The 24,384-nt window shown below is 40.0% G+C and overlaps 1 protein-coding gene across 2 annotated transcripts in view; it reads left to right on the top strand.

Annotated features, from left to right (window-relative positions):
* The first annotated feature begins 5,634 nt into the window (after positions 1-5,634).
* The window catches only part of atg7 (ATG7 autophagy related 7 homolog (S. cerevisiae)), a 159,325-nt gene continuing 140,575 nt past the window's right edge, over positions 5,635-24,384 (top strand). Inside the window, exons 1-9 of one of the 2 annotated variants that reach the window (XM_067432012.1) lie at positions 5,635-5,880; positions 6,159-6,244; positions 7,610-7,793; positions 12,205-12,259; positions 15,178-15,295; positions 17,460-17,537; positions 17,619-17,735; positions 20,615-20,761; positions 23,525-23,613. In XM_067432012.1, the coding sequence (XP_067288113.1) occupies positions 7,640-7,793; positions 12,205-12,259; positions 15,178-15,295; positions 17,460-17,537; positions 17,619-17,735; positions 20,615-20,761; positions 23,525-23,613 (758 nt within the window). In that variant the 5' untranslated portion in view covers positions 5,635-5,880; positions 6,159-6,244; positions 7,610-7,639. Of the gene's footprint in view, positions 6,245-7,609; positions 7,794-12,204; positions 12,260-15,177; positions 15,296-17,459; positions 17,538-17,618; positions 17,736-20,614; positions 20,762-23,524; positions 23,614-24,384 lie in introns of both variants that reach the window. The other variant, XM_067432011.1, reaches the window with a different exon arrangement.

Genomic DNA, 24,384 nt, shown 5'->3' with positions numbered 1-24,384 from the left:
TCGCCATCTTTAACGGACTCTGTCGCTTAGTTACGTGCATCCCGTCACCGTTTATCTGCCCTGTCAATCATCGTCAGACTCGTCACTGTTCAAATCCTCCACATTCAGTTTAATCTCCTGCCGTATCGGAGAGAAATGTAGCCGCTCGTTGATGTGTGTGTCTTTAATGCAGAGACTCTCCTCATGTGTTTGCAGTTTAACTATAATGATGCTTTAAAAGTTAACGGCCAAACGTGTCATTACAAAAGTTCTCAATGCTGCTGCAGTTGAAATATAATGTGGACAACACTGAATAAATATATTTTTGTCAGGTTAAATACTGATAGTTGGTCACTCAAACCCCTTTATCTAAACTTCTCTACTTAACCGTCGAACTCGCACATCCGTCATGTTTGTAGTTTTTTAACGCTTTTATCCACGTTTGTAGTTCTAATCGAATCCTCGTCCAACTCGCAATGGTTTGTGGGTAATATTAGCCGTTAGAGTGTGTGTCGATCCGCACTTCGAATTTGGACCAGAAAGAGTAAACCATCCGGCAATCTTTGGAATACTCTTTTCAACATACTACGATTTGGGACATACTAATTCTATTTTCGAATACTATTTAGGATGGATAGTATGCGAATTGGGACGCAGGGTCAGCTTGTGGGAGAACTATTATAATACGGAGAAACGGTCATGTTCGGCACCTGCTTTTCTCGTGAAGTATGGACTGCCCTGGCCAGAACAAACTTTGTACTTGTTCTTGCCACCTCGAGAAAACTAAAAAAATGTCTTTGTTCTTGTGGAGTATGTACCAAGCTTTAGTCGTGTGTTGAGACTGCCGGTTATGGTAAGGGGCGGGGCATTTCCCAAACACCAATAACAACACACCACTCCAGCCGACCAATCAGAGCACAGTGTGCTTTCAGAAGGCGGGGCTTCAGGAACTAAACAGAGTTACTGACAGACTGGGAAGAGAGGAGCCGCAACACTGGAGAATATGAGGAATAATCAACATCACCTGCTCTAGTAGAGCACAAACACAACAGCAAGATTTTGTAAAAGGGCACAACAGGTCACCTTTAATGTCAAACATTATTTGGAAATGACCTGACATTAATTATGTTGAAGTAGTATTTGTCAAGTTTGGTCAAGTGCTAATGCACACTGGGAAATGCTACACTTTTAAAAATTCTGGGTATAAAACAACCCAATCTTTAGTCAAAAATGGACTAACCCAGTGATTGGGTTGTTTTAACCCAGCGATTGGGTTGTCTTAAGCAAATATTTAACTCAACCGCAGGATTAAAATAACCCAATCACTGGGTTAAAACAACCCAATTGCTGAGTTAGTCCATATTTGACCCAACATTGGGTTTAAATAACCCTTTTAGCATTTTTTCACTAGTCAGGGCACTGATCAGGGAGTCAGCCCATTGACTTATGTCCTGATCAGTGCCCTGACTAGTGAACTAGGGAGCTGATTGAGACGCAGGGATTGATTCGCATGTTCAGGTGTGTTTGATTAGGGCTGGAGTTAAACTCTGCACCGCATTGGCCCTCCAGGGTAAGATTTGAATAACCCTGATCTAATGTAACTCATTTAATTAAACTGCAAAATGTCAAGACATTAAACCCATTTAATGCCTTTAACTGGATGCCTCTGGTTGATGAACAATGTAAGTTGTGTGAAACTGTCTCTATCACATATAAAACATGCAATAAAATATAAGACTGGCAGCGGTGATGATGAAACACCACTAATCCTTCAAGTTATGGAAAGGCAATTATACTATACTGTATATAATAGGAGTGCAATAGTCTCTTTTATATCTCATTTTCTTCTAACAGTATGCATTGCCAGCCTGTCACTTTCTGTTAAACCACATGATGAAAAGCGCCACTCTTTCTATAACCGGACCATTCTCCCATATATTGGAGAATGTCCTCTAATTGCAATATTTTGGATGTTTATTGGGAAAAATGGATGCTGCATTCAGCACTGTCTTTGTAATGAAGTTTACAGTAAATAGGAAATGAGGCACTGATCATTGGAAGTATAATGCAATTCCATTCCTATCAACCGAACCTATTAAGATGATTAGGTCTGACATCACGTCACTGGTTCTGCATCTAAATGACAAAAGCAAAAAATGTTGCTAAAATACACTCACGATGCGGTGTATAATACAGAAAAATCACAATCATCTTACTAATTAATTGACATTTAATTATTATTATTTTTATTATTTACATTTTGACGTGACTTCCAGTCTGCAGGGTTTTCTAAATTGTCTTTCTGAAGTGTGACTACTTCCCTGGGTAGATGAACTTCATTCATTTGTGTGTTTCTTGTGGGGGAAGATTACTTTATTGAAATATTGTGAAACATTTCCAGTTGAGAATTTACTTGACACGCTAACATGCATGAAGTAAACTAACTTCTGGGGGAAAAAAGTCAAAATTGCACAATGAATTCACAAAATTCCGAAAAGGTAAAAATTGTGCGATGGAAACTCAAAATTACGTAAAAAGTCAAAATTACCCAAAGAAACTTAAAAAAAAAAACTAAAAAAAAGTGTGATGTAAATTCAGAATTATGTGGAAAACGTCACAATTATCTTTTGGTAGTGGCTATTTGTACTAAGTGCAGATAATATATTTTCTTAGCGATAGTTGATATTTGCTAAGTGAAAACAGTGATATAAACAAGTGGAGGAGTTTAAGTATCTTGGGGTCTTGTTCACGAGTGAGGGAAGGATGGAACGGGAGATTGACAGACAGATCGGTGCATCATCTGCAGTAATGCGGGCGTTGTACCGGTCTGTTGTGGTGAAGAAGGAGCTGAGCCGTAAGGCAAAGCTCTCGATTTACCGGTCAATCTACGTTCCTACTCTCACCTATGGTCATGAGCTGTGGGTCATGACCGAAAGGACAAGATCCCGGATACAGGCGGCTGAAATGAGCTTTCTCCGCAGGGTGGCTGGGCGCTCCCTTAGAGATAGGGTGAGAAGCTCGGTCACTCGGGAGGAGCTCAGAGTAGAGCCGTTGCTCCTTCACATCGAGAGGAGCCAGCTGAGGTGGCTCGGGCATCTATTTCGGATGCCTCCTGGACGCCTTCCCAGGGAGGTGTTCCGGGCACATCCCACCGGGAGGAGGCCCCGGGGAAGACCCAGGACACGCTGGAGGGATTATGTCTCCAGGCTGGCCTGGGAACGGCTCGGGGTGCCCCCGGAGGAGCTGGAGGAAGTGGCCAGAGAGAAGGAAGTCTGGGCGTCTCTGCTTAGACTGTTGCCCCCACGACCCGGCCCCGGGATAAGCGGAAGATGATGGATGGATGGATGGAAAATAGTGATATACTCTATTTACACCATGTAAAAGTAGCGGTTCTTTGCAATATGTGTAAATAGTAATTAGAGCCTATTTATACTTTATTTTGGCAGATACATAGTATTTATTGTTGTAAATTAACAGGATGCAAAAATAAAAGAGTGTAAATGATTATATTTATAAAAATATTAAATAGATGTCGCCTTAATGTGTCAATAAAAGCCCTCGCAACGCCAACCCATGACCAATAAATACTATTGTAACGGGGTTCGTAGATGGGAAGGAAGGAGGCGTGAACCGGCGAACATTCAACAAAGATTTTTAATTCAAAATAAACAAACAAAACAAAAGTAACACGGGCAGCCCCTCACGGACGACTGCCCACACACACATAATACAACATAAACAAAACTCAACGTAAAGTCCAGGCCTGGTCCTCTCTCGTCTCTTCCGCTGCCTTCGCTCCTCCTTTTATGCTCCCGTCACTCGGCCGCGAGACGAGACCGGTGTGTGGCGCAGCTGGTACTCATTAGCACTCGTCACTGGCCCGCTCTCACCATCCCTCGCCCCGCTGCTTGCCACAACTATTATTATTAAACATTTCTTTAGGAGCTTTATTTCCAATTTTAGAAAATGTTCTTAATTTTAATTTAAAGTAAATGCATTTCTGATGTGATTTGTGATGGGAAAAGGGAGAAGCGCGAGCTCTGCCTGATTCGAACCCGGGTCAATCATGTCAAAACCAAGATCCAACTGAGCCTTACAGTTTACTGACTACACCACTGAAGACATTAAAGGCAAGCGTCTTTTTTAGTCTTGCTTGACCCAACCAGGCATTGTTAGGTGAAGCTAGTGTGAATAGCACTTTCCAACAAGGCTCAGTATTTGCACTTGAATAGCCAAGGCAAGGCAAGATTATTTGTATAGCACATTTCATACCCAATGGCAATTTAAAGTGCTTTACATAGAAATTAATTAAAATAGTGATAACAAATGCATGAGAAAAAAGAATACCATGTGGACGAATAAAAAATTACAAACAAGCATAGTTAAAACAGTTGAGTAGACACTCCGTTATCTAAATCCGCACTAAATTCTGTAAACTCAGAATTCTGAAGAAAAATGCAGGATTACAAGATGTAAACTCACGGCTGTGCAATACATCAAAATTATCGAAATATCGCAAAGGTACATATCGCAATATGCATATTGCAGCGGCACGCAATATCTGAATGATTTTAATAGGCTACTTCAACATTGTGAAAAGTGTCTGTTGCAAGACCCGAAACTCCCAGTGACTCCTGGAAACAACACTGATGATGTGTCCAAGATCCTGCATCAGGAGATGTGTCTGTAAACTCACATTCTTACACTTCTTTTTTCATGACACATCATCATGAAATCATCATCATCACATCATTGCTCCAACACGTTTCGGTGGGGTCAGAGGTCACCCTGACTGGTCAGCGGCTACGCCGCCCCATACGCCTCAAACTGAGCTGCTCTGTGTATTCTGACAGCTTTCTATCAGAACCAGCATTAACTTCTGGAGCAGTTTGAGCTCCAGTAGCTCGTCTGTTTGATCGGACCCCACGGGCCAGCCTTCGCTCCCCACGGTCATCAATGAGCCTTGGCCGCCCATGACCCTGTGGCCGGTTCTCCACTGGTCCTTCCTTGGAGCACTTTTGATAGATACTGACCACTGCAGACCGGGAACAGCCCACAAGAGCTGCAGTTTTGGAGATGCTCTGACCCAGTCGTCTAGCCGTCACAATCTGGCCAAACTCGCTCAAATCCTTACGCTTGCCCATTTCTCCTGCTTCACACACGTCAACTCTGAGGACGAAATGTTCACTTGCTGCCTAATATATCCCACCCACTAACAGGAGCCGTGATGAAGAGATCATCAGTGTTATTCACCTGTAAATAATGTGATGCCTGATCGGTGTATTCATAACATATTTGAGAATCATCTTTAACAAAGTTCGGTTAAAAAAAATCCTGAAACCTAGTAAAAATTGATAGGTGAATGAAAAAAAAAATTAAAATTACAAAAATCCCATTGTTTTTGCCTTTATGTCATTTTATTTTTTAAACAACTCCCGGTGTCAACTTATGATGACATAGCATAAACTATGAATAGAATATAATTTTTCAAAAAACAAACAGACCAACCCAACAAAAATCTATTGTTTCTTATGCTCTAAACAATGTAATGACATGAGAGAGAAAAATACTAAATTCAAAAAACTTTTTTCCCCTGGAACTTAAGAGGCTATATGTTTTTATTTGGTGGAGGAAGATATAAACCAGAGCTGAATGGAAGCTTCTCTGCAGTAAATCTGAGGCAGCAGCTGCCGGTTTTTCCGGCTCGTTCACTAGCTGTCGCCTGTCTGCTTTGCACCCGATTCATCTCTCGCAGGGCTAACCATGAAAAGGAACAGCGTTTATAAGTTCTTATCTGTATTTTCTTGTCTACTAGTCTGCGTTTTTCTTTTGTTTTGGGCATTTGTCTTTTATTCGATGGTTTTGGCACCATAAGACTCTTTGGGGATATTCTCGTTAAAGGTTTGGATCACATCTAACCCGTTTAAGCGGCTGGCTAACGTTATACGCCAACATTTGCTTATGTTTATAAAAGCGGGATAATATAACGCTTTAAAACATTTAAAGCGTGTCTGCTAACACTGTTCTTCCGTCAAACACTGGGCATTTATTTTTATTGTGTCAAACTGTTACAGATAAAATATTCCTTAGTGGTTAAACCAGCGAAAACTGCAACACGTATTTCGTGGTGTCGGTTTGCTAATTATTAAATTAATTTTAAAGTAATTTGTAAACTCTAGGTCTGTTGCGAGACCAAAACATACCGACTGCGCATGCGTGTAGGAAGACCGTGGTCACATGACGTAAACCAGGAAGCGCTTGTCTGGTAAGTGATATGATATGTATTTACTGCTGATTTGACTCTGTGTTTATCATTTATATGACAATATTAGCCACAAATCAAATGTCAGATACTGTGTTTTTCACTGCAGTGTGTCTAAACAAACAAACACGTTGGAAGACACGCAGTGCTATTTTCAAAAGCAGATAGCATTTACTAACATTACAATACTAAAGAACGCAGATTTTACTTTTGTTATGTTGACAAGTTGTATTGACGTGCTGTCAGATCAGTACAATATCAATATTTGTATTAATATAGGCAGCCAAGCCTGTTGAAGTGAGAAAAAAGGGAACTTACTACTACTTCCACAAATCCAATCTTAATTTTAATTTGTTGTTATAAGAAAATGATATCAGGCTATCAGTATTTTACTTTATTTTAATATAACCAAGATTTCTTCTTGTCATGCTATCACTATAAATTAGAAGGCACAATATGTAAGATTTTAGGATTAAAATATCCAAAAGCCATTAGAACAGTTATTATTCCAAATGTGAATGTTTAAATCCAGATAAATCAGACAAGGCCCGTGTGTGTGTGTGTGTGTGTGTGTGTGTGTGTGTGTGTGTGTGTGTGTGTGTGTGTGTGTTCCTTGTGGGGCAATACGTGTGAGGGCACAAATGTCCTCACTTATATAGTAAAATATGTAAACAACTCACTAGTGAGGACATTTGACTAGTTAAAAAGGCTTATAAATTGGCCAAAACAAGTTTTTATTTAAATCTATTGTTTTGCACGTTTCTGTGATGGGTAGGTTTAGGGATAGGGTTAGTTAGGGGATAAAACAATATCATTAACCTGATATAAAATCATTGGAAGTCTATGTAATGTCCTCACTAATATAGTGAAACAAATTGATGGACAGAAACTAATGCTCGTTCTCCAGCTCAACACAGTTAGTCTTATTATTTAAATCTGCTGTTGTTGATTTACCGCTCAGAGTGCCGTGTTTTACCGCCTAATATGATCTCGCTCACTGCAGTGTGAACAAGAGTCTCATAGTAGCGTTATAACATCACTTTAACACACGCACATGTGTGATATGATAATACAGCACTGTGTTACACACACACACGAGCGGAAGAAGCTGAAGCGCTCGTGGCAGAATAAAAGCTCCGCCCACTCGAGTCGACATGCCTTTGTGTTGAGTAAGAGATGGAAAATTACATATTGTGCCTTTAAGTGATTTGAAACTGAAAAATATAATTATAATATATTTTTATCAGGGCCAATATGTGTATGCATAGTGCCTTTATGATGCTAAAGGTTCAACAAAAATACTCAGTGGTTGAATACAGTGCTCATATTGCGTTATTCAGTCTTATTCTTCTGTCTTGTCTTTGATAGCAGTGTGTGAGGAATCAATCATCAGTCCTGATGGCAGCTGAAGCGACGGCCGCCCTGAAGCTGCAGTTTGCCCCGTTCTGCAGTGCCCTGGAGGCAGGATTCTGGCATCAGCTCACCCAGAAGAAACTCAACGACTACCACTTAGATGAAAGTCCAAAAAACATAATAGGCTATTACTATAATGGTGAGTATGGGACATGTAACACTGACCGCATGAAACATCGGGCTGTGTTCTATTCTTAGGCAACAGGAACAGAAAAAGGTTACAGAGAAAATGTTTTTATTGCAATACTCTTTCTTCATTTTACTTAAAAGACTTGAAAACCCATAAGCCGGGTGCACACTGTGCGATTTTGGCCACGATTTGGCCGTCTGAGACAAATTTAGCAAATCCTAAAAGATTCCTCTGACCCTACACTAAAATCTGACGTCTTTGGTCGTTAGTTTGACAGCCGGCAGCCGATTAATGAGCGCTGCGATCAAATTTAACCTCAGACGAATTTCTGGCAGTGTCAGAAGATTTGGCACACAATCCTGCAGTGTGACTTCTCCTACGACGACCGTCAAATATCTCAGTTTTTCAAGACAAACTATGACCAAAACGAGAGCTAGAGATTTCTCTGTAGCCAGCATTTCAGTCCCGTCTGCTAACGGCAGCTCAATGTCACCTAAAGCGTCATTCATTGATGATATAAAACTCCGGACGAGTTTTCTTGTGCGCGTCCGTTTTTAGCGCGCCTTCACTATCGTACAGTCTGACATTAATGACAACTGAGATCTTACAGTGTGACATGGCGATCATGTTCGTACAGTCTGACAAGGGACATTCGCAAAGGATTTAAAAAAAATCGCACAGTGCAGGACCCATTACTTAAAACTTTACTTAAAAAACCCTTGTACACATTCCTAGTGTATTGTATAGTACAAAATAAATAAATAAATTATATATATATATATATATATATATATATATATATATATATATATTATATAAATAATGTAGGCAAAAATAAAACTACGTACATAGTCTTCAATATACAACATTGATTAAAAGCTACTGTATTAAAGGTATTTTCTTTTTTTATTAACATAATTTTAGAGGTGAACTGTCCCTTTAAAGACTTGGCTGCGCTGCTGTCAATTGAAAACCTGCTCACATCTCATAGACGCACGCGATTTTACTTTCACTTTAGACATAACCGACTGTGTTTATAAGTTAACCTTGTGTGTGTTTTACAGTATTAGCGCAGTAAGACTGTCCAGTTATCGCGTGTGTTTGACAGACGTTTAGTGCGCGCGCTCAATGCAAAACAGTGCATAAGCCACTAATGAAATGTTTAACCAGCAAGGCTTTAAATTCGACCTGTCATGGCTAACACCGCCTAACTTTAGTGCATATGATTGGATATTTGCTCATATCAGCGCGTGGACTCACAGGCTCACTCAAACAGAGCCGAAATAAACTGAGAGAAATATTTCAAACGGAGAGAAATGGAAATAATTAATTACATGCAAAACCGGAAAAAACGCAATCCACCAGCGCGTATTGAACCGTGAATGCCGTACCGAACGGTTCAATATTATATTGAGTATTGTGGCATCCCTAATAAATATATATATACACACACACACCAATCAGGTAGAACATTATGACCACCTTCCTATTATGGTGTTAGTCCCCCTTTTGCTGACCTGTCATGGACTCCTCTAGACCCCTAAAGGTGTGCTTTGGTATCTGGCACCAAGATGTATGTTTGTTCAGCTCATCCCACAGATGCTCGATTGGATTGAGATCTGGGGAATCTGGAGGCCGAGTCGACGCCTCAAACTGGTTGTTGTGCTCCTCAAACCATTCCTGAAGCATTTGTGCTTTGTGTCAGGAGCATTATCCTGCTGGAAGAGCCACAGCCACCAGAATACCGTTTCCATCAAAGGCTGAACATGGTCTCAGCAATGCTTAGGTAGGTGGAGCGTGTCAAAGTAACATCCACATGGATGGAGGACCCAAGGTTTCCCAGCAGAACATTGGCCAAAGCATCACACTGCCTCCGCCGGCTCGCCTTCTTCCCATAGTGCATCCTGGGGCCATGTGTTCCCCAGGTAAGCCACACACACACACACACACCCGGCCATCCACGTGATGTAAAAGAACACGTGATTGCTCAGACCAGGCCACCTTCTTCCATTGCTCCGTGGTCCAGTTCTGATGCTCACGTGCCACTGTTGGTGCTTTCTGCAGGGTCAGGGGTCAGAGGTCACCCTATGCCGCCCCATACGCCTCAAACTGAGCTGCTCTGTGTATTCTGACAGCTTTCTATCAGAACCAGCATTAACTTCTGGAGCAGTTTGAGCTCCAGTAGCTGGTCTGTTTGATCGGACCCCACGGGCCAGCCATCGCTCCCCACGTGCATCAATGAGCCTTGGCCGCCCATGACCCTGTGGCCGGTTCTCCACTGGTCCTTCCTTGGAGCACTTTTGATAGATACTGACCACTGCAGACCGGGAACAGCCCACAAGAGCTGCAGTTTTGGAGATGCTCTGACCCAGTCGTCACAATTTGGCCAAACTCCCTCAAATCCTTACGCTTTCCCATTACTTCTGCTGTATTTAACACATCAACTCTGAGGACAAAATGTTCACTTGCTGCCTAATATACCCCACCCACTAACAGGAGCCGTGAGGTAGAGATCATCAGTGTTATTTACTTCACCTGGTCATAATGTTATGCCTGATTGGTGTATATTATAATGCTAATCAACATAGTCTTTATCAGTGTATAGAATACTATAAAATAATATATTGCCTCATTCTGTTATACGTTTCAAACACTCGACTGATGTTATGAAGTGAGATTGGGTTTGACGCGTGCTGCTTTTTCAGATGTGTGTTATAATTGAAATGGACTGCATTTATATACACAATATAATTGACACAGAGCTGCTCTTCACTAATACGCTGTGCATGCTCAAACGCTTCAGGAACGAGAACAGATGTAGGGCGGGGCTTGATCGTGTCTGTGGGGAGCTGATTGGATGGCTGTGGTTTGCTATTGGCTGATCTCATGTGAGTGACAGGTGGCCCCGCCCTCATCACCAGAGAAGAGATGAAGTTATTCTGATTGAAGATTATTAAAACAGTAATGATATGCACCAATAAATCATTCAGAATAAATACTGCAATATTCCATTAAAAAAAGCATTTAATGGCGACTTACTGACTTCAGGTTTTGACGTAAGGAATACTGTTTCTGGGTCCAAGCTTTTTAAATCTCAGTATAAACTACAGTCTCATGGCTCATGGCATAGCAAGACACAAATATTTGAATGATTCATAAAAGATGAATCACTGTCTGGCCATCTGCGATTTTGGTAGGGAGTTAAAGGTTAGGATAGTTTTATTACAGCACACACAGTGAGTGTGTGTTCGTAGCATTTGTTGTCTGAGCATACGTGTGACGTCAGAACAAGCGGATTCCCTTCTGAAACATCAGCTGTGTGGTTTTGGTAAATGCTGTACGTCCTTCAGGCATTAGAGTGGTACGATTCTGGATAAATTGAGAATCACATTAAATTAAAATTAAAATAGAGATCATGATTCTGAATAGACAAATAAACACTCATATAGACTTCACTTGTTTCATTACCGGATGAATCAGTGTTTTTGAATGAATCTCTTGAATAAACGATTCAATGACTCACACATTTCTAAAGGTCTCTTGTCTCCACCTACTGGTGTAATGATATAATTAATACAATCTTTATTTGAAGCATCAAGTTTCTTTCTAAAGGTGATTTCCTCTATTCTGATCACTAATGTAGACATCAGTGTTTATATCTGAACTATAAACTATTTTATCCAGCACTTCTGTAATAATCTGAATGATTGTAAGACAGAAATAATGACCCTGTGTGTGTAGAATAGACTGTTTGTGAAGCGGTTTCATATCCGAATCGCTGTCATTTAGGAATCGAGATCGGCATCTTTGAATGATTAATCGGGCAGCTCTAGCATACATACAAAACTTGTACATTCTGCACACAATATACACACTGCAAAAATGCTTTTCTTACTCAGTATTTTTGTCTTGTTTTAAGTCAAAATATCTAAAGATTCTTACATTAAGAACAATTTACTGGACAAGTAAAAATTATTGTCTTGTTTTGGGGAAAAATAACTAAAAATTAAGAGAGTTTTTGCTTAAAATGCGCAAAATAATCTGAAAATGGGATAAGAAAAATAATATTCGTTTCTGTTTGAATTAAGATTATTTTTCTCACCCCATTGGCAGATTATTTATCTTATTTTAAGCAAAAACTCTCTTTTTGCAGTGCATGCTGCATACTGCAGGAATATTAATAGTATTATAGTGTGAAATTCTGAACACCTTTGTCTCTCACTTACACTTCCTAAACAATCAATATGGCATTTCCTCATGGATTTACACTGACACCGTCAGAGGGATGCATCATCATGTGTTGAGTTACAGATGCCATTATAGCAATGCTGTGCTTTCAGGTGTGTGCGTCACCGATGATTCATTTATTTATGTCTTGCATTTATAATGCAAATGTTTTGTTTTTTGTTATATATTGCAGGTGATCCTGTTGGCTTGCCGACACGCTTGACACTGGAGTTCAGCGCGTTTGAGGCGTAAGTTTTGTGTAATTAAAGCATGTAATGTAGTTGGTTATTCTGAAAGCCTTGAATAATGGCCCCAATATCACGTATGTTACTTGTGAAATTAATATTTTTTTTCTTGCCAGTTAAATCCTTGAGGATTGTTTTAGTGGGATTAATTTTAGATTTATGATGTGTGAGTAATTACACTGGCCACAGTCTGATTGAGCCGGGCAAAGTGAAGTCATACAACCATCTGCATCCTTACTTTTCTCAGTATATTATATTATATAGTATACATTATTCTCTCACTCTCACTCTCTCTCTCTCTCTCTCTCTCTCTCTCTCTCTCTCTCGCTCGCTCGCTCGCTCACTCGCTATATATATATATATATATATATATATATATATATATATATATATATATATATATATATATATATATATATATATATATATATATATAACTCAGCAAAAAAAGAAACGTCCCTTTTTCAGGACTGTGTATTTCATCAATAATGTTGTAAAATCCAAATAACTTTACAGTTCTTCATTGTAAAGGGTTTAAACAATGTTTTCCATGCATGTTCAATGAACCATTATCAATTAATGAACATGCACCTGTGGAATGGTCGTTAAGACTTTAACAGCTTACAGAGAGAAGGCGTTTAAGGTCACGGTTCTAGAAACGCAGGACACTAAAGAGACTTGTCTACAGACTGTGAAACACACCCAAAGAAAGATGCCCAGGGTCCCTGCTCATCTGCGTGAGCGTGCATTAGGCATGCTGCAGGGAGGCTTGAGGACTGCTGATGTGGCTAGGGCAATAAACTGCCATGTCCGCACTGGGAGACGACAGGTACAGGGAGACAGGAAGGACAGCTGATCATCGAAGTTTATCGTTGAAGGAATGAGCGTTACACTGAGGCCTGTACCCTGGAGTGGGATTGATTCGGAGGTGGGGGGGTCCGTCATGGTCTGGGGCGGTATATCACATCACCATCGGACTGAGATGGTTGTCATTGCAGGCAATCTCAATGCCTTACGGTACAGACATCCGCCTCCCTCATGTGGTACCCTTATATGCGTGCTCATCCGGACACGATCCTCCAGCAGGACAATGCCATCAGCCATACTGCTCCTTCTGTGCGTGAGTTTCTGAAGGACAGCAATGTCAGTGTTCTGCCACGGCCAGCGAAGAGCCCGGATCTCAATCCCATTGAGCACGTCTGGGACCTGTTGGATCGCAGGGTGAGGGCTAGAGCCATTCCCCCCAGAAATGTTCAGGAGCTTGCAAGTGCCTTGGTGGAAGAGTGGGGCAACATCTCACAGCAAGAACTGACAAATCTGGTCCAGTCCATGAGGAGGAGATGCACTGCAGTACTTCAACCAGATACTGACTGGACTTTTGATTTTGAGCCTCCCTTCATTCAGGGACACATTATTCTATTTCTGTTAGTCACATGTCTGTGAAACATTTTTAGTTTATGTCTTATGGTGTTGACTCTTTCAGTGCTCATACCAAAATGTACACGCATTAAGGTTACTGAAAGTAAAAAGTTGAAAGTCAGAGGACATTTCTTTTTTTGCTGAGTTTATATATATATATACACACACAAAAGTTTATATATCTGCATTTATTTAACCCATAAAGTCCCAGTAAAAACAGTAATATTGTGAAATATTATTGAAATTAAAAATACCTGTTTTCCATGTGAGTAAATTGTAATTTATTCATGTGATGCAAAGCTGAATTTTTAACATCATTACTCTAAAATGCTTAAAATCACAGGAATAAATTACACATTACAACATATTAAAATAGAAAACTATTATTTGGAACTGTTATTTTGAATTGTAATACAATTTCACAATGTTACTGTCTTCACTGGATATTTGATCAAATAAATGCATCCTTGGTAAGCAGAAGTGACTTTAATTGTTTAAACATTACTATATAGGTTAATTTAATGTAAAATAATTAGTAAACATTAGACTAAAACATTAGTTAACATTAACTAACTAACAAAAAACAAAAAATACAACTTAATTTCAACATTTATTGATACATGTTGTTAACTTGATGCATATGGTGCAACCCCCCAAAAACGTCTGATATTTATGAATTGATAAATGTAATTAGTAAATATTGTTTTGTAAACAACAACAATACATTTTTGAGTCTTTTTCAAAACAAAATGAATTTGAAAATGAGGGCTGCAAATAGTATACACCGATCAGACATAACATTATGACCACTGACAGGTGAACTGCAGCTCTTGTGGGCTGTTCCCGGTCTGCAGTGGTCAGTATCTATCAAAAGTGCTCCAAGGAAGGACCAGTGGAGAACCGGCCACAGGGTCATGGGCGGCCAAGGCTCATTGATGCACGTGGGGAGCGAAGGCTGGCCCGTGGGGTCCGATCAAACAGACGAGCTACTGGAGCTCAAACTGCTCCAGAAGTTAATGCTGGTTCTGATAGAAAGCTGTCAGAATACACAGAGCAGCTCAGTTTGAGGCGTGTGGGGCGGCATAGGGTGACCTCTGACCCCTGACCCCGCCGAAAGCACCAACAGTGGCACGTGAGCATCAGAACTGGACCACGGAGCAATGGAAGAAGGTGGCCTGGTCTGAGCAATCACGTGTTCTTTTACATCACGTGGATGTCCGTGTGTGGCTTACCTGGGGAACACATGGTAAGTGTGATGCTTTGGGCAACAAACAAGTCCGATCCATGGAGGCCCCTCCTCGCTACTTACAGGACTTAAAGGATCTGCTGCTAACATCTTGGTGCCAGATACCACAGCACACCTTCAGGGGTCTAATGGAGTCCATTCCTTGATGGGTTGATTGGTGTATATTACTTGCTGCACATAATGATTAAATATCTGAATATTGAGTATGTAATCTACCCAAACACAAATAATAGAGTGTGTGACTGTTGTGTTTCAGTGACGGACCCACACCGGCTCGCTGCTGTCCAGCTCCTGGAACTCTCTACAACACCAACACATTAGAAGCCTTCAGATCCACGGACAAGAAGGCTCTCCTGGATAAAGCAGCCCAAGAGGTGGAGCGCTCTAATTCACTCACTCATAATTAATTGAGCCTGCTGATAGTGTCTTTTATTTGCTCCCGCTAAACGAATTACACACTTTCTTTCACTGCGTATCTGGATGCTGAACATCCTTCACCATCATTTGATAAATGACTGTCATCTTCTTAATACAATCTCGTTTGCCGCCTGCGTTCTTACACACAGTGATAAATATCACAGACAGCGCAGTAGCACTGAGCTTTGAGAATAAAGCCCAGTGTGTAATAACACTTTTTATGCTGAAAAAAAAAACATTTAAATCACTATGCGCTGAAATGCTGTGCACAAAAGTGCTGCAGTTGTTTAGTGAATTTGAGTTTAACAGTGTGAATGCACAACATTTTTACTTAATGTAATAAATACACTGTATATAAATGTAATATAAATGTAATAAAATAAATAGATGACAATTATAATATAATAACGCATTTGATATTATTAAATAAATAAATGTAAATAATAAAATCACAGTAATACTAAAGTAAAACAAATGCACTGTAAAATAAATGAAAATTAATATTTCATTAGTGTATTATTTTACAGTAGAGAAAACAGTACTTCTAATTTCTACACTTGCAAGAGATGAACCCTTGAGCTCTTATTTTGACGGAAAACTACATGCTGTAATCATCTTCCCACACAAATGAATGCGTAAATAATGCGTAAGCGGTTCTGCTACGTTCCCAAATGAACGACAGACTCTCTGCGCACTCAGAGGTGAAGTTTTCCATCACAGAGAGCCATGAAATCCCTCTCCAGGACATTCTTCATTGTTCCTGGTTGGTGGAACAATCTTCCGTCCTCCATACGCACGACAGAATCACTCGCTTCATTCAAAAGACGGATATAAACTCATCTCTTCCATGAGCACTTCATCTTACATAAAAAAAACCTCTTTCCTCCTCTATTTCTCTTGTCTTCTTCCCTTTTTCTGGTTTTTGTAACTCTGAGTAGTGTGCAAATCTTGGTATTTGGGGCACTTTTTGTGTTTCTTTGCCTCTTCTTGACAGATCGCTTCATGTTCTCCTGAGTTGTAAGTCGCTTTGGATAAAAGCGTCTGCTAAATGCATAAATGTAAATGTAAGTTTACTGCACTCGCTCCCTGTGTATGGAGCTGTTCTGAGACTCGAAAACACTGATCCGCAGCCGATCACGAGTGCGTGCATCGCTCTGAAACACACAAACAGACTATATCAGATACACTGTACAGATCCTTTCTTAAAAAAGGCGAGTTTGGGGATGCGTGCAGTTGGCGGAGGCGAAACACACACACACACACACACACACACACACATCATAAATGAGTGTTGTCTCGTCTCAAAACGTCAGGCGAGACAAGGTCAAGATCATTGTATTTATATAGCACATTTACAACAGCCACTCGACTGACCAAAGTGCTTTACAAAAAAGCCAGATAAAAGTAAAAAAAGAAAGAAAAAAGGAAAATAGAAGGAAAAAGCAATAAAAATTAAATATCAAGACTGAGATGCCAAAGCAGTAATAGCATATAGCATTAGCAGGCACAAAAATAAATAGAAAAACAGCATTGGCAGAACAATAGTAGACACACACACACACACACACTCATCATGAATGAGTGTTGTCTCGTCTCAGAGTGTAAGGCGAAACATGCACACACACATCATAAATGAGTGTTGTCTCAGAGCGTCAGGTGAAACACACACACACACACATACACACACACACTATACGTTGGTGTTGTTCACATTATGTAGTATGTACACTTACCCAGCGATTGCCAACACACACATTTGCTGCAGTTTCACTCTCCGCCTGCGGTCTCCACTCATGACTGGGAACACACACACACACTTGTAGAAACTTTAACTTGTGATCACGACATAAGACATATATTAAAAAATATATGAAATATCATCCATTGCCGTTCAGGGCTTCTGTAACAACGTTAGAGACATTTTGTTATGAGAAGTTCATTATGAAACTGGCGACACAGATTAGACTATAACAGTCTGGGTAATTCACAAATAACAATTTATAGCTGTTTTTTTATTTGAGTAGGAGGCATGAGACTGATCATAACTGGCATAAACCACATCAGAAATAATTTCTGGTAATGTCAGGTTAATTCATACGGGTAATGTTGTCGTCTTCACAGATTTGGAGCGCTATTCAGTCGGGCGCTGCTGTGGACGACTCCTCAATCCTCAACAAATTCATCCTCCTGACATTTGCGGTTTGTATGCCCACAATGTCCCAATACATTAATGTCCTTTGATTTTTCATTTGTTTCTGACTGGTCTTTTTGTTGATCCAGGATCTGAAGAAATATCATTTCTATTATTGGTTCTGCTTCCCTGCCCTTTGCTTTCTGGAGGGGGTCCAGCTGGTGCAGGAGCCGCTGTCGTTAGACAAGAGATTCTCCGACACACAGGTGCGGATGAGAACGAGGCTCACGACGAGGTTTTGTGGGAAGGATGAGTGCATTATGGAAAGCATGTGCTGATTACACTTTTTCAATCAATGTTGATCATTTGAATGCATAATGTCTTATAGGCCCCAAGACGCCTGACTTATACAGTGGCACCAAAGAGTATTTAGAAATTTAAATATCATTTTCATTATTTCCTCATTGAGCCAGAGCGATACGCGTCATAATCTGAATGGGGGGGGGAAACAAATCAACCGTCTCCAGTGACTTTCTATTGCGGGAAGCGCCTCCTTGTCATTTCAGACTTAATACAAAAAATCTAACAATGTCTAAAAGCTGATATGTGACAAGGTGTACAGAAACAAGCTAAAAAACCAGAACCAGAAACCCAGAGGTGTTTATAAGCTGCTGACCCCCAAAACGAGCGTTTAAAGACATAAAAGTGCATACATGCAATAGAGACAGAGCACGTAATATATAAAACTGACATTTGGATATTTGACAAAATGTTTACTGCACACGTAGACATACTGGCCCTCATTTATCAATCTTGCGTAGAAGCTGGTGTATATGTTGGCGTAAGATTATGCTTCCACTCCTCTCACCGCCTGATTTATGAAGCTGTGCGCACCTCTGCAATCCAGGTGTACGCAATACCTGCCCTTGATAAATGTGGCGGCTGAAACCAATCGTCATTAGAATAACACGCCCCTATATATTCAAGTCTCCGCCTCTCCCACGCCCTCATTTTACGCCATGGACAAACAGAAGACGGCAAAGAAGCGAAACTTCTCCGCCGTGGAGATCCGGCGCGCTCAATCATCTCACTAGTCCACTAGTCAGGGCACTGATTAGGACATAAGTCAATGGGCTGACTCCCTGATCAGTGCCCTGACTAGTGGACTAGTGAGATGATTGAGACGCACCCATTGAGACCATCGCCAGGGAAGTGGAAAAAACCCCCGAAATTGTTTTATTTGGGAGTTTAAAGAGTGGGATTAAAGACACCTACAAAAACAAAATATGGACCCAAATATCGAGTACTGTTAATAGTGTGGAGGTTGAGAAGCGCACTCCAGCAGTTTAAATTGCTGTTTGGATGATAAATTACCATCACAATGCATTATTTTACAGCACGTTTTGAAACAATTAGCATTTAATTTCGTATCACGGCACATATATTGGGGTGTACGACAGTGATGATGATGGTATGTGGAGTAAGATTCATTCACATTAATAATTACATGACAATTTGTAAGATTCTTCTTATTATTATCATGATTTTTATTCTTAATGACGCTTGTTATTTAGAAGAAGAATGCCGATTTTATTATTATTTAAAAGAAGAAGGTCATTTTTATTATTTTGTCAGTCTGAATTATTTTAGTCCCAGTCCGTGCGCAGCTGCTGGGCCAGGCGGGCCTGAAGTGTCAGATAAAGCGCACAGGCTCGCGACTGGAGGAATACATATGCCTACAGATCAAACGCTTTGGTAAAGTCACACAAATTAAACATTGACGTTCATGTTGCACAAAAATAAACACTGAATGTAGTTGTTGTGGTTTTTAACAGTGGGTCATATAGCATATCTTATCAGTGCGTTTTGTGGTGTTAGGAATTGTTTTTCTCCCATTTTCACACTAACTCAAACGTGCGTACACCACCTCCTGAGCTGGCGTAGGATTGGAGCGTGTGTGTGTGTGTGTGTGTGTGTGTGTGTGTGCGTACACTACCTCCTGAGCTGGCGTAGGATTGGAGCGTGTGTGTGTGTGTGTGTGTGTGTGTGTGTGTGTGTGTGTGTGTGTGTGTGTGTGTGTGTGTGTGTGTGTGTGTGTGTGTGTGTGTGTGTGTGTGTGTGTGTGTGTGTGTGTGTGTGTGTGTGTGTGTGTGTGTGTGCGTGCGTACACCACCTCCTGAGCTGGCGTAGGATTTGAGCGTGCCATACGCCAACGTCCATATTTATAAATCTCAAAGTCACCGTGGGTTTGGGTGCACGCAAGGTGTACGCACTTTTGATAAATGAGGGCCACTGAGTGTCAGGACCCCAAAACTGACCCATTCTTCCTGCTGAAGCTTCACGTCTTATTGCCTGTGTCCACTTTTGTCTCCTTAAATGCTCGTTTTTTGGGGTCGAAAGCTTATAAAAACTTAGTTATGTGTTTTTTAGCTTGTTTGCTGCACACCTTGTCACATATCAGCTTTTAGACATTGTTCTGTTTTTTGTAATAAGAAAAGACGAGGCGACCACTTCACGCAATACAAAGTCAATGGAGAGCGTAGGATTGTTTTCCCCCCCAGTGTGGGCGTGGCCTAAATGCTCTGTCTCTATATTCTCCGTTGTTGCGGCTCCTCTCTTCCCAGTCTGTCAGTAACTCTGTTTAGTTCCAGAAGCCCCGCCTTCTGAAAGCACACTGTGCTCTGATTGGTCGGATGGAGCGGTGTGTTGTGATTGGTGTTTGGGAAATGCTCCGCCCCTTACCATAACCGGCAGTTTCAACACGGCTAACTAACTCAACCAGGCCCCGCCCCTTTATTCTGCGCATTAATTATTATAATGAGGAATATTCTGATGTGTCTGTTCCCGGAAGATAATTCGACACTTTTATTAAATATTTTCCTACCACGCGTAAACTTTAATTCCATTGTGATCCATGAGTTGATGAGGTTAGACTGAGTGTTTTGGATTGGTCTGTTTAAAGTTTATTATCTATTTGACAGGGACCATGTGAGAGTACATTAATCTTACCGGAGAAAAGATGCTTTACTCCAGATTTAGCTCCAGCTAATTTCCATCCGCAGTCCCTGGGCAGATAAAACAATAAAAACATTAAAATATATATAATGTTTCATAATTGTATATAATATATTGGTATGTTTCACAGATATTGAGTTTGCAAGCGGCGTACGACAGTCTTTGCACCTCAAGCGGAACGACGGCGGTTCCACATTTTCTGCTGAAGTACACGGACGAGAGAGTTGAAGTCGCTCCTCTGAAAGACCTGACCTCCTTCTTCCCAGACCTAAAGAAGGTAATTTCCAGTGTAAAGTACAGCGGCACGATTTATTGTTAAAAGGTTGCGATCTTGATTTAAACACCCACCTGATCGTATTCCTAAATGACAATGATTTGCCTATTAAAGCTTTGACGAGTCCGATCACAGCGAGCATTCAGATCTGTGTTCTGATCCAGAGAGAGCCGTTGTCATGTACAGATATAAAACCGCTTCACAATCAGTCTTTATTCTACACACACAGGGTCATTAATTCTGTCTTACAATCATTCAGATTATCACTGAAGTGCTGGATAAAAGTTTATAGTTCAGATATAAACACATTCATCCAGTAATGAAACAATTGAAGTCTTTATGAGTGAGTCATTGAATCATTTGTTCAAGAGATTTGTTCAAAAACACTGATTCATCCAGTAATGAAACAATTCTTTATGAGTGAGTCATTGAATCATTCACTCAAGAGATTCATTCAAAAACACTGATTCATCCAGTAATGAAACAAGTGACGTCTTTATGAGTGAGTCATTGGGTGCTTCTCAATATCCCTCCTCGTTTCCTCGCTCCTCCGTCCTCCATCTATGTCCCAGAGCTTCAGCCATCTTGTAGGAGATCTCAGTTCTCTAATTGTCTTCATGAGTGAGTCATTGAATCATTTATTCAAAAGATTTGTTCAAAAACACTGAGTCATCCTGTAATGAAAGAAGTGAAGTCTTCATGAGTGAGTCATTGAATCATTCACTCAAATCAATTTTCTTTAAATATATTAATTCTAATTCATTAAATAGGCTGCAGTAATTAATATTCTGTAATTTACATGTTATAGTATTTAGTTGTCTTGTTGAATTGTGGCAGAATTGTGATCTCTAATTGAAACTATATATATACAGTCTTGTTCAAAATAATAGCAGTACAATGTGACTAACCAGAATAATCAAGGTTTTTCGTATATTTTTTATTGCTACGTGGCAAACAAGTTACCAGTAGGTTCAGTAGATTCTCAGAAAACAAATGAGACCCAGCATTCATGATATGCACGCTCTTAAGGCTGTGCAATTGGGCAATTAGTTGAAAGGGGTGTGTTCAAAAAAATAGCAGTGTGGCATTCAATCACTGAGGTCATCAATTTTGTGAAGAAACAGGTGTGAATCAGGTGGCCCCTATTTAAGGATGAAGCCAACACTTGTTGAACATGCATTTGAAAGCTGAGGAAAATGGGTCGTTCAAGACATTGTTCAGAAGAACAGCGTACTTTGATTAAAAAGTTGATTAGAGAGGGGAAAACCTATAAAGAGGTACAAAAAATGATAGGCTGTTCAGCTAAAATGATCTCCAATGCCTTAAAATGGAGAGCAAAACCAGAGAGACGTGGAAGAAAACGGAAGACAACCATCAAAATGGATAGAAGAATAACCAGAATGGCAAAGGCTCAGCCAATGATCACCTCCAGGATGATCAAAGACAGTCTGGAGTTACCTGTAAGTACTGTGACAGTTAGAAGACGTCTGTGTGAAGCTAATCTATTTTCAAGAAGCCCCCGCAAAGTCCCTCTGTTAAAAAAAAGGCATGTGCAGAAGAGGTTACAATTTGCCAAAGAACACATCAACTGGCCTAAAGAGAAATGGAGGAACATTTTGTGGACTGATGAGAGTAAAATTGTTCTTTTTGGGTCCAAGGGCCACAGGCAGTTTGTGAGACGACCCCCAAACTCTGAATTCAAGCCACAGTACACAGTGAAGACAGTGAAGCATGGAGGTGCAAGCATCATGATATGGGCATGTTTCTCCTACTATGGTGTTGGGCCTATTTATCGCATACCAGGGATCATGGATCAGTTTGCATATGTTAAAATACTTGAAGAGGTCATGTTGCCCTATGCTGAAGAGGACATGCCCTTGAAACGGTTGTTTCAACAAGACAATGACCCAAAACACACTAGTAAACGGGCAAAGTCTTGGTTCCAAACCAACAAAATTAATGTTATGGAGTGGCCAGCCCAATCTCCAGACCTTAATCCAATTGAGAACTTGTGGGGTGATATCAAAAAGGCTGTTTCTGAAGCAAAACCAAGAAATGTGAATGAATTGTGGAATGTTGTTAAAGAATCATGGAGTGGAATAACAGCTGAGAGGTGCCACAAGTTGGTTGACTCCATGCCACACAGATGTCAAGCAGTTTTAAAAAACTGTGGTCAGACAACTAAATATTAGTTTAGTGATTCACAGGATTGCTAAATCCCAGAAAAAAAAAAAATGTTTGTACAAAATAGTTTTGAGTTTGTACAGTCAAAGGTAGACACTGCTATTTTTTTGAACACACCCCTTTCAACTAATTGCCCAATTGCACAGCCTTAAGAGCGTGCATATCATGAATGTTGGGTCTCGTTTGTTTTCTGAGAATCTACTGAACCTACTGGTAACTTGTTTGCCACGTAGCAATAAAAAATATACTAAAAACCTTGATTATTCTGGTTAGTCACATTGTACTGCTATTATTTTTAACAATACTGTATATAGTGTTAATTTCTTTTTATTTTATTTTTTATAATTTTTTTGTAATTTTATAATTTTATTAATGGAATATTCTTGGTTAACATTTGTGGCGTCCTGTAGATTACCATATTTAATCATTTGGACTATCTGTGGAAAGAATCGAACTAGTGTTGTGTGTCACAGACGATGCCCAAGTATTTAACTCAGAATATTCCTTACAATATTTCGAGTGGCATTTAATTCTTCGCAGTGTGTGTGTATGATATGGGACGTGTCCTGATCTGTTTTCCAGATTACTGTGGGTGTGTATGACCCATGCACACTGCCTCAGCATCCGGGATGGCCTCTCAGAAACCTCCTCATCCTCCTCGCATATAAATGGTACGTCTTTAACAGTGAGCTTTTCCAGCACGCATCCCACTGGTGTTAAATGAAATTATAGCACTGTGTCCACAGCTCCGCTCGCTTCCTCCTGACGTTACTTTCAATCTCAAACATGTTTGTTCTGCAACTGAAGAAATGTGAGAGAATATGATTTGCAACCATCTGCTAATGTCGTGGGTTTGTAGGAGTGTATTGCACTGCCGGGTCCAATCATGGGTGTTGTTTATCCATTTACTCTTTATCTGAAGTGTGATATGTTTATACTCAAATTGTGTACAGTAGTCATGTTGTTATATGTTGTAAAAATCTGTTAAATTTATATTAAAAAACAGCAATGGTTGCCAAAATTTGCTCTAATAATATGCTAGCATCATTTTATGTTTTACAGATTGAACTTAAATTTACAGTTAAAAACATATTTCATTAGCTGAAACAAATTACTAAAATTATTTTATATAAAAAATTGACAGCCACCTTAAAAACACAGATGGTAAAAAGCTGATATATGGAAGATGCATACAGTGTCATACACACAAATACAAAATACCATCACGATAACTCGCTTCACACTAAAATAATGCTATAAACATTAATTTATCTATGCATAAAACTGAAAACTAAAAAAAACAGTTCTTTCAATGAAAAACCATTAAAAGTGTCGCACAGGTAATTCTGGGAATATTTTACCGTGAAATGTAGAGTTTTTCACCGCATAGGTTAAGGGAACTTACCGTTAACCAGTTTTTACCGGAGCAGATAAAATTACAT

Source organism: Pseudorasbora parva, chromosome 22, assembly GCF_024679245.1.
Source record: "Pseudorasbora parva isolate DD20220531a chromosome 22, ASM2467924v1, whole genome shotgun sequence".
Lineage (NCBI taxonomy): Eukaryota > Metazoa > Chordata > Actinopteri > Cypriniformes > Gobionidae > Pseudorasbora > Pseudorasbora parva.
Note: the sequence above shows the minus strand (reverse complement) of the source record. Positions and strands in the feature narration are given on the sequence as shown.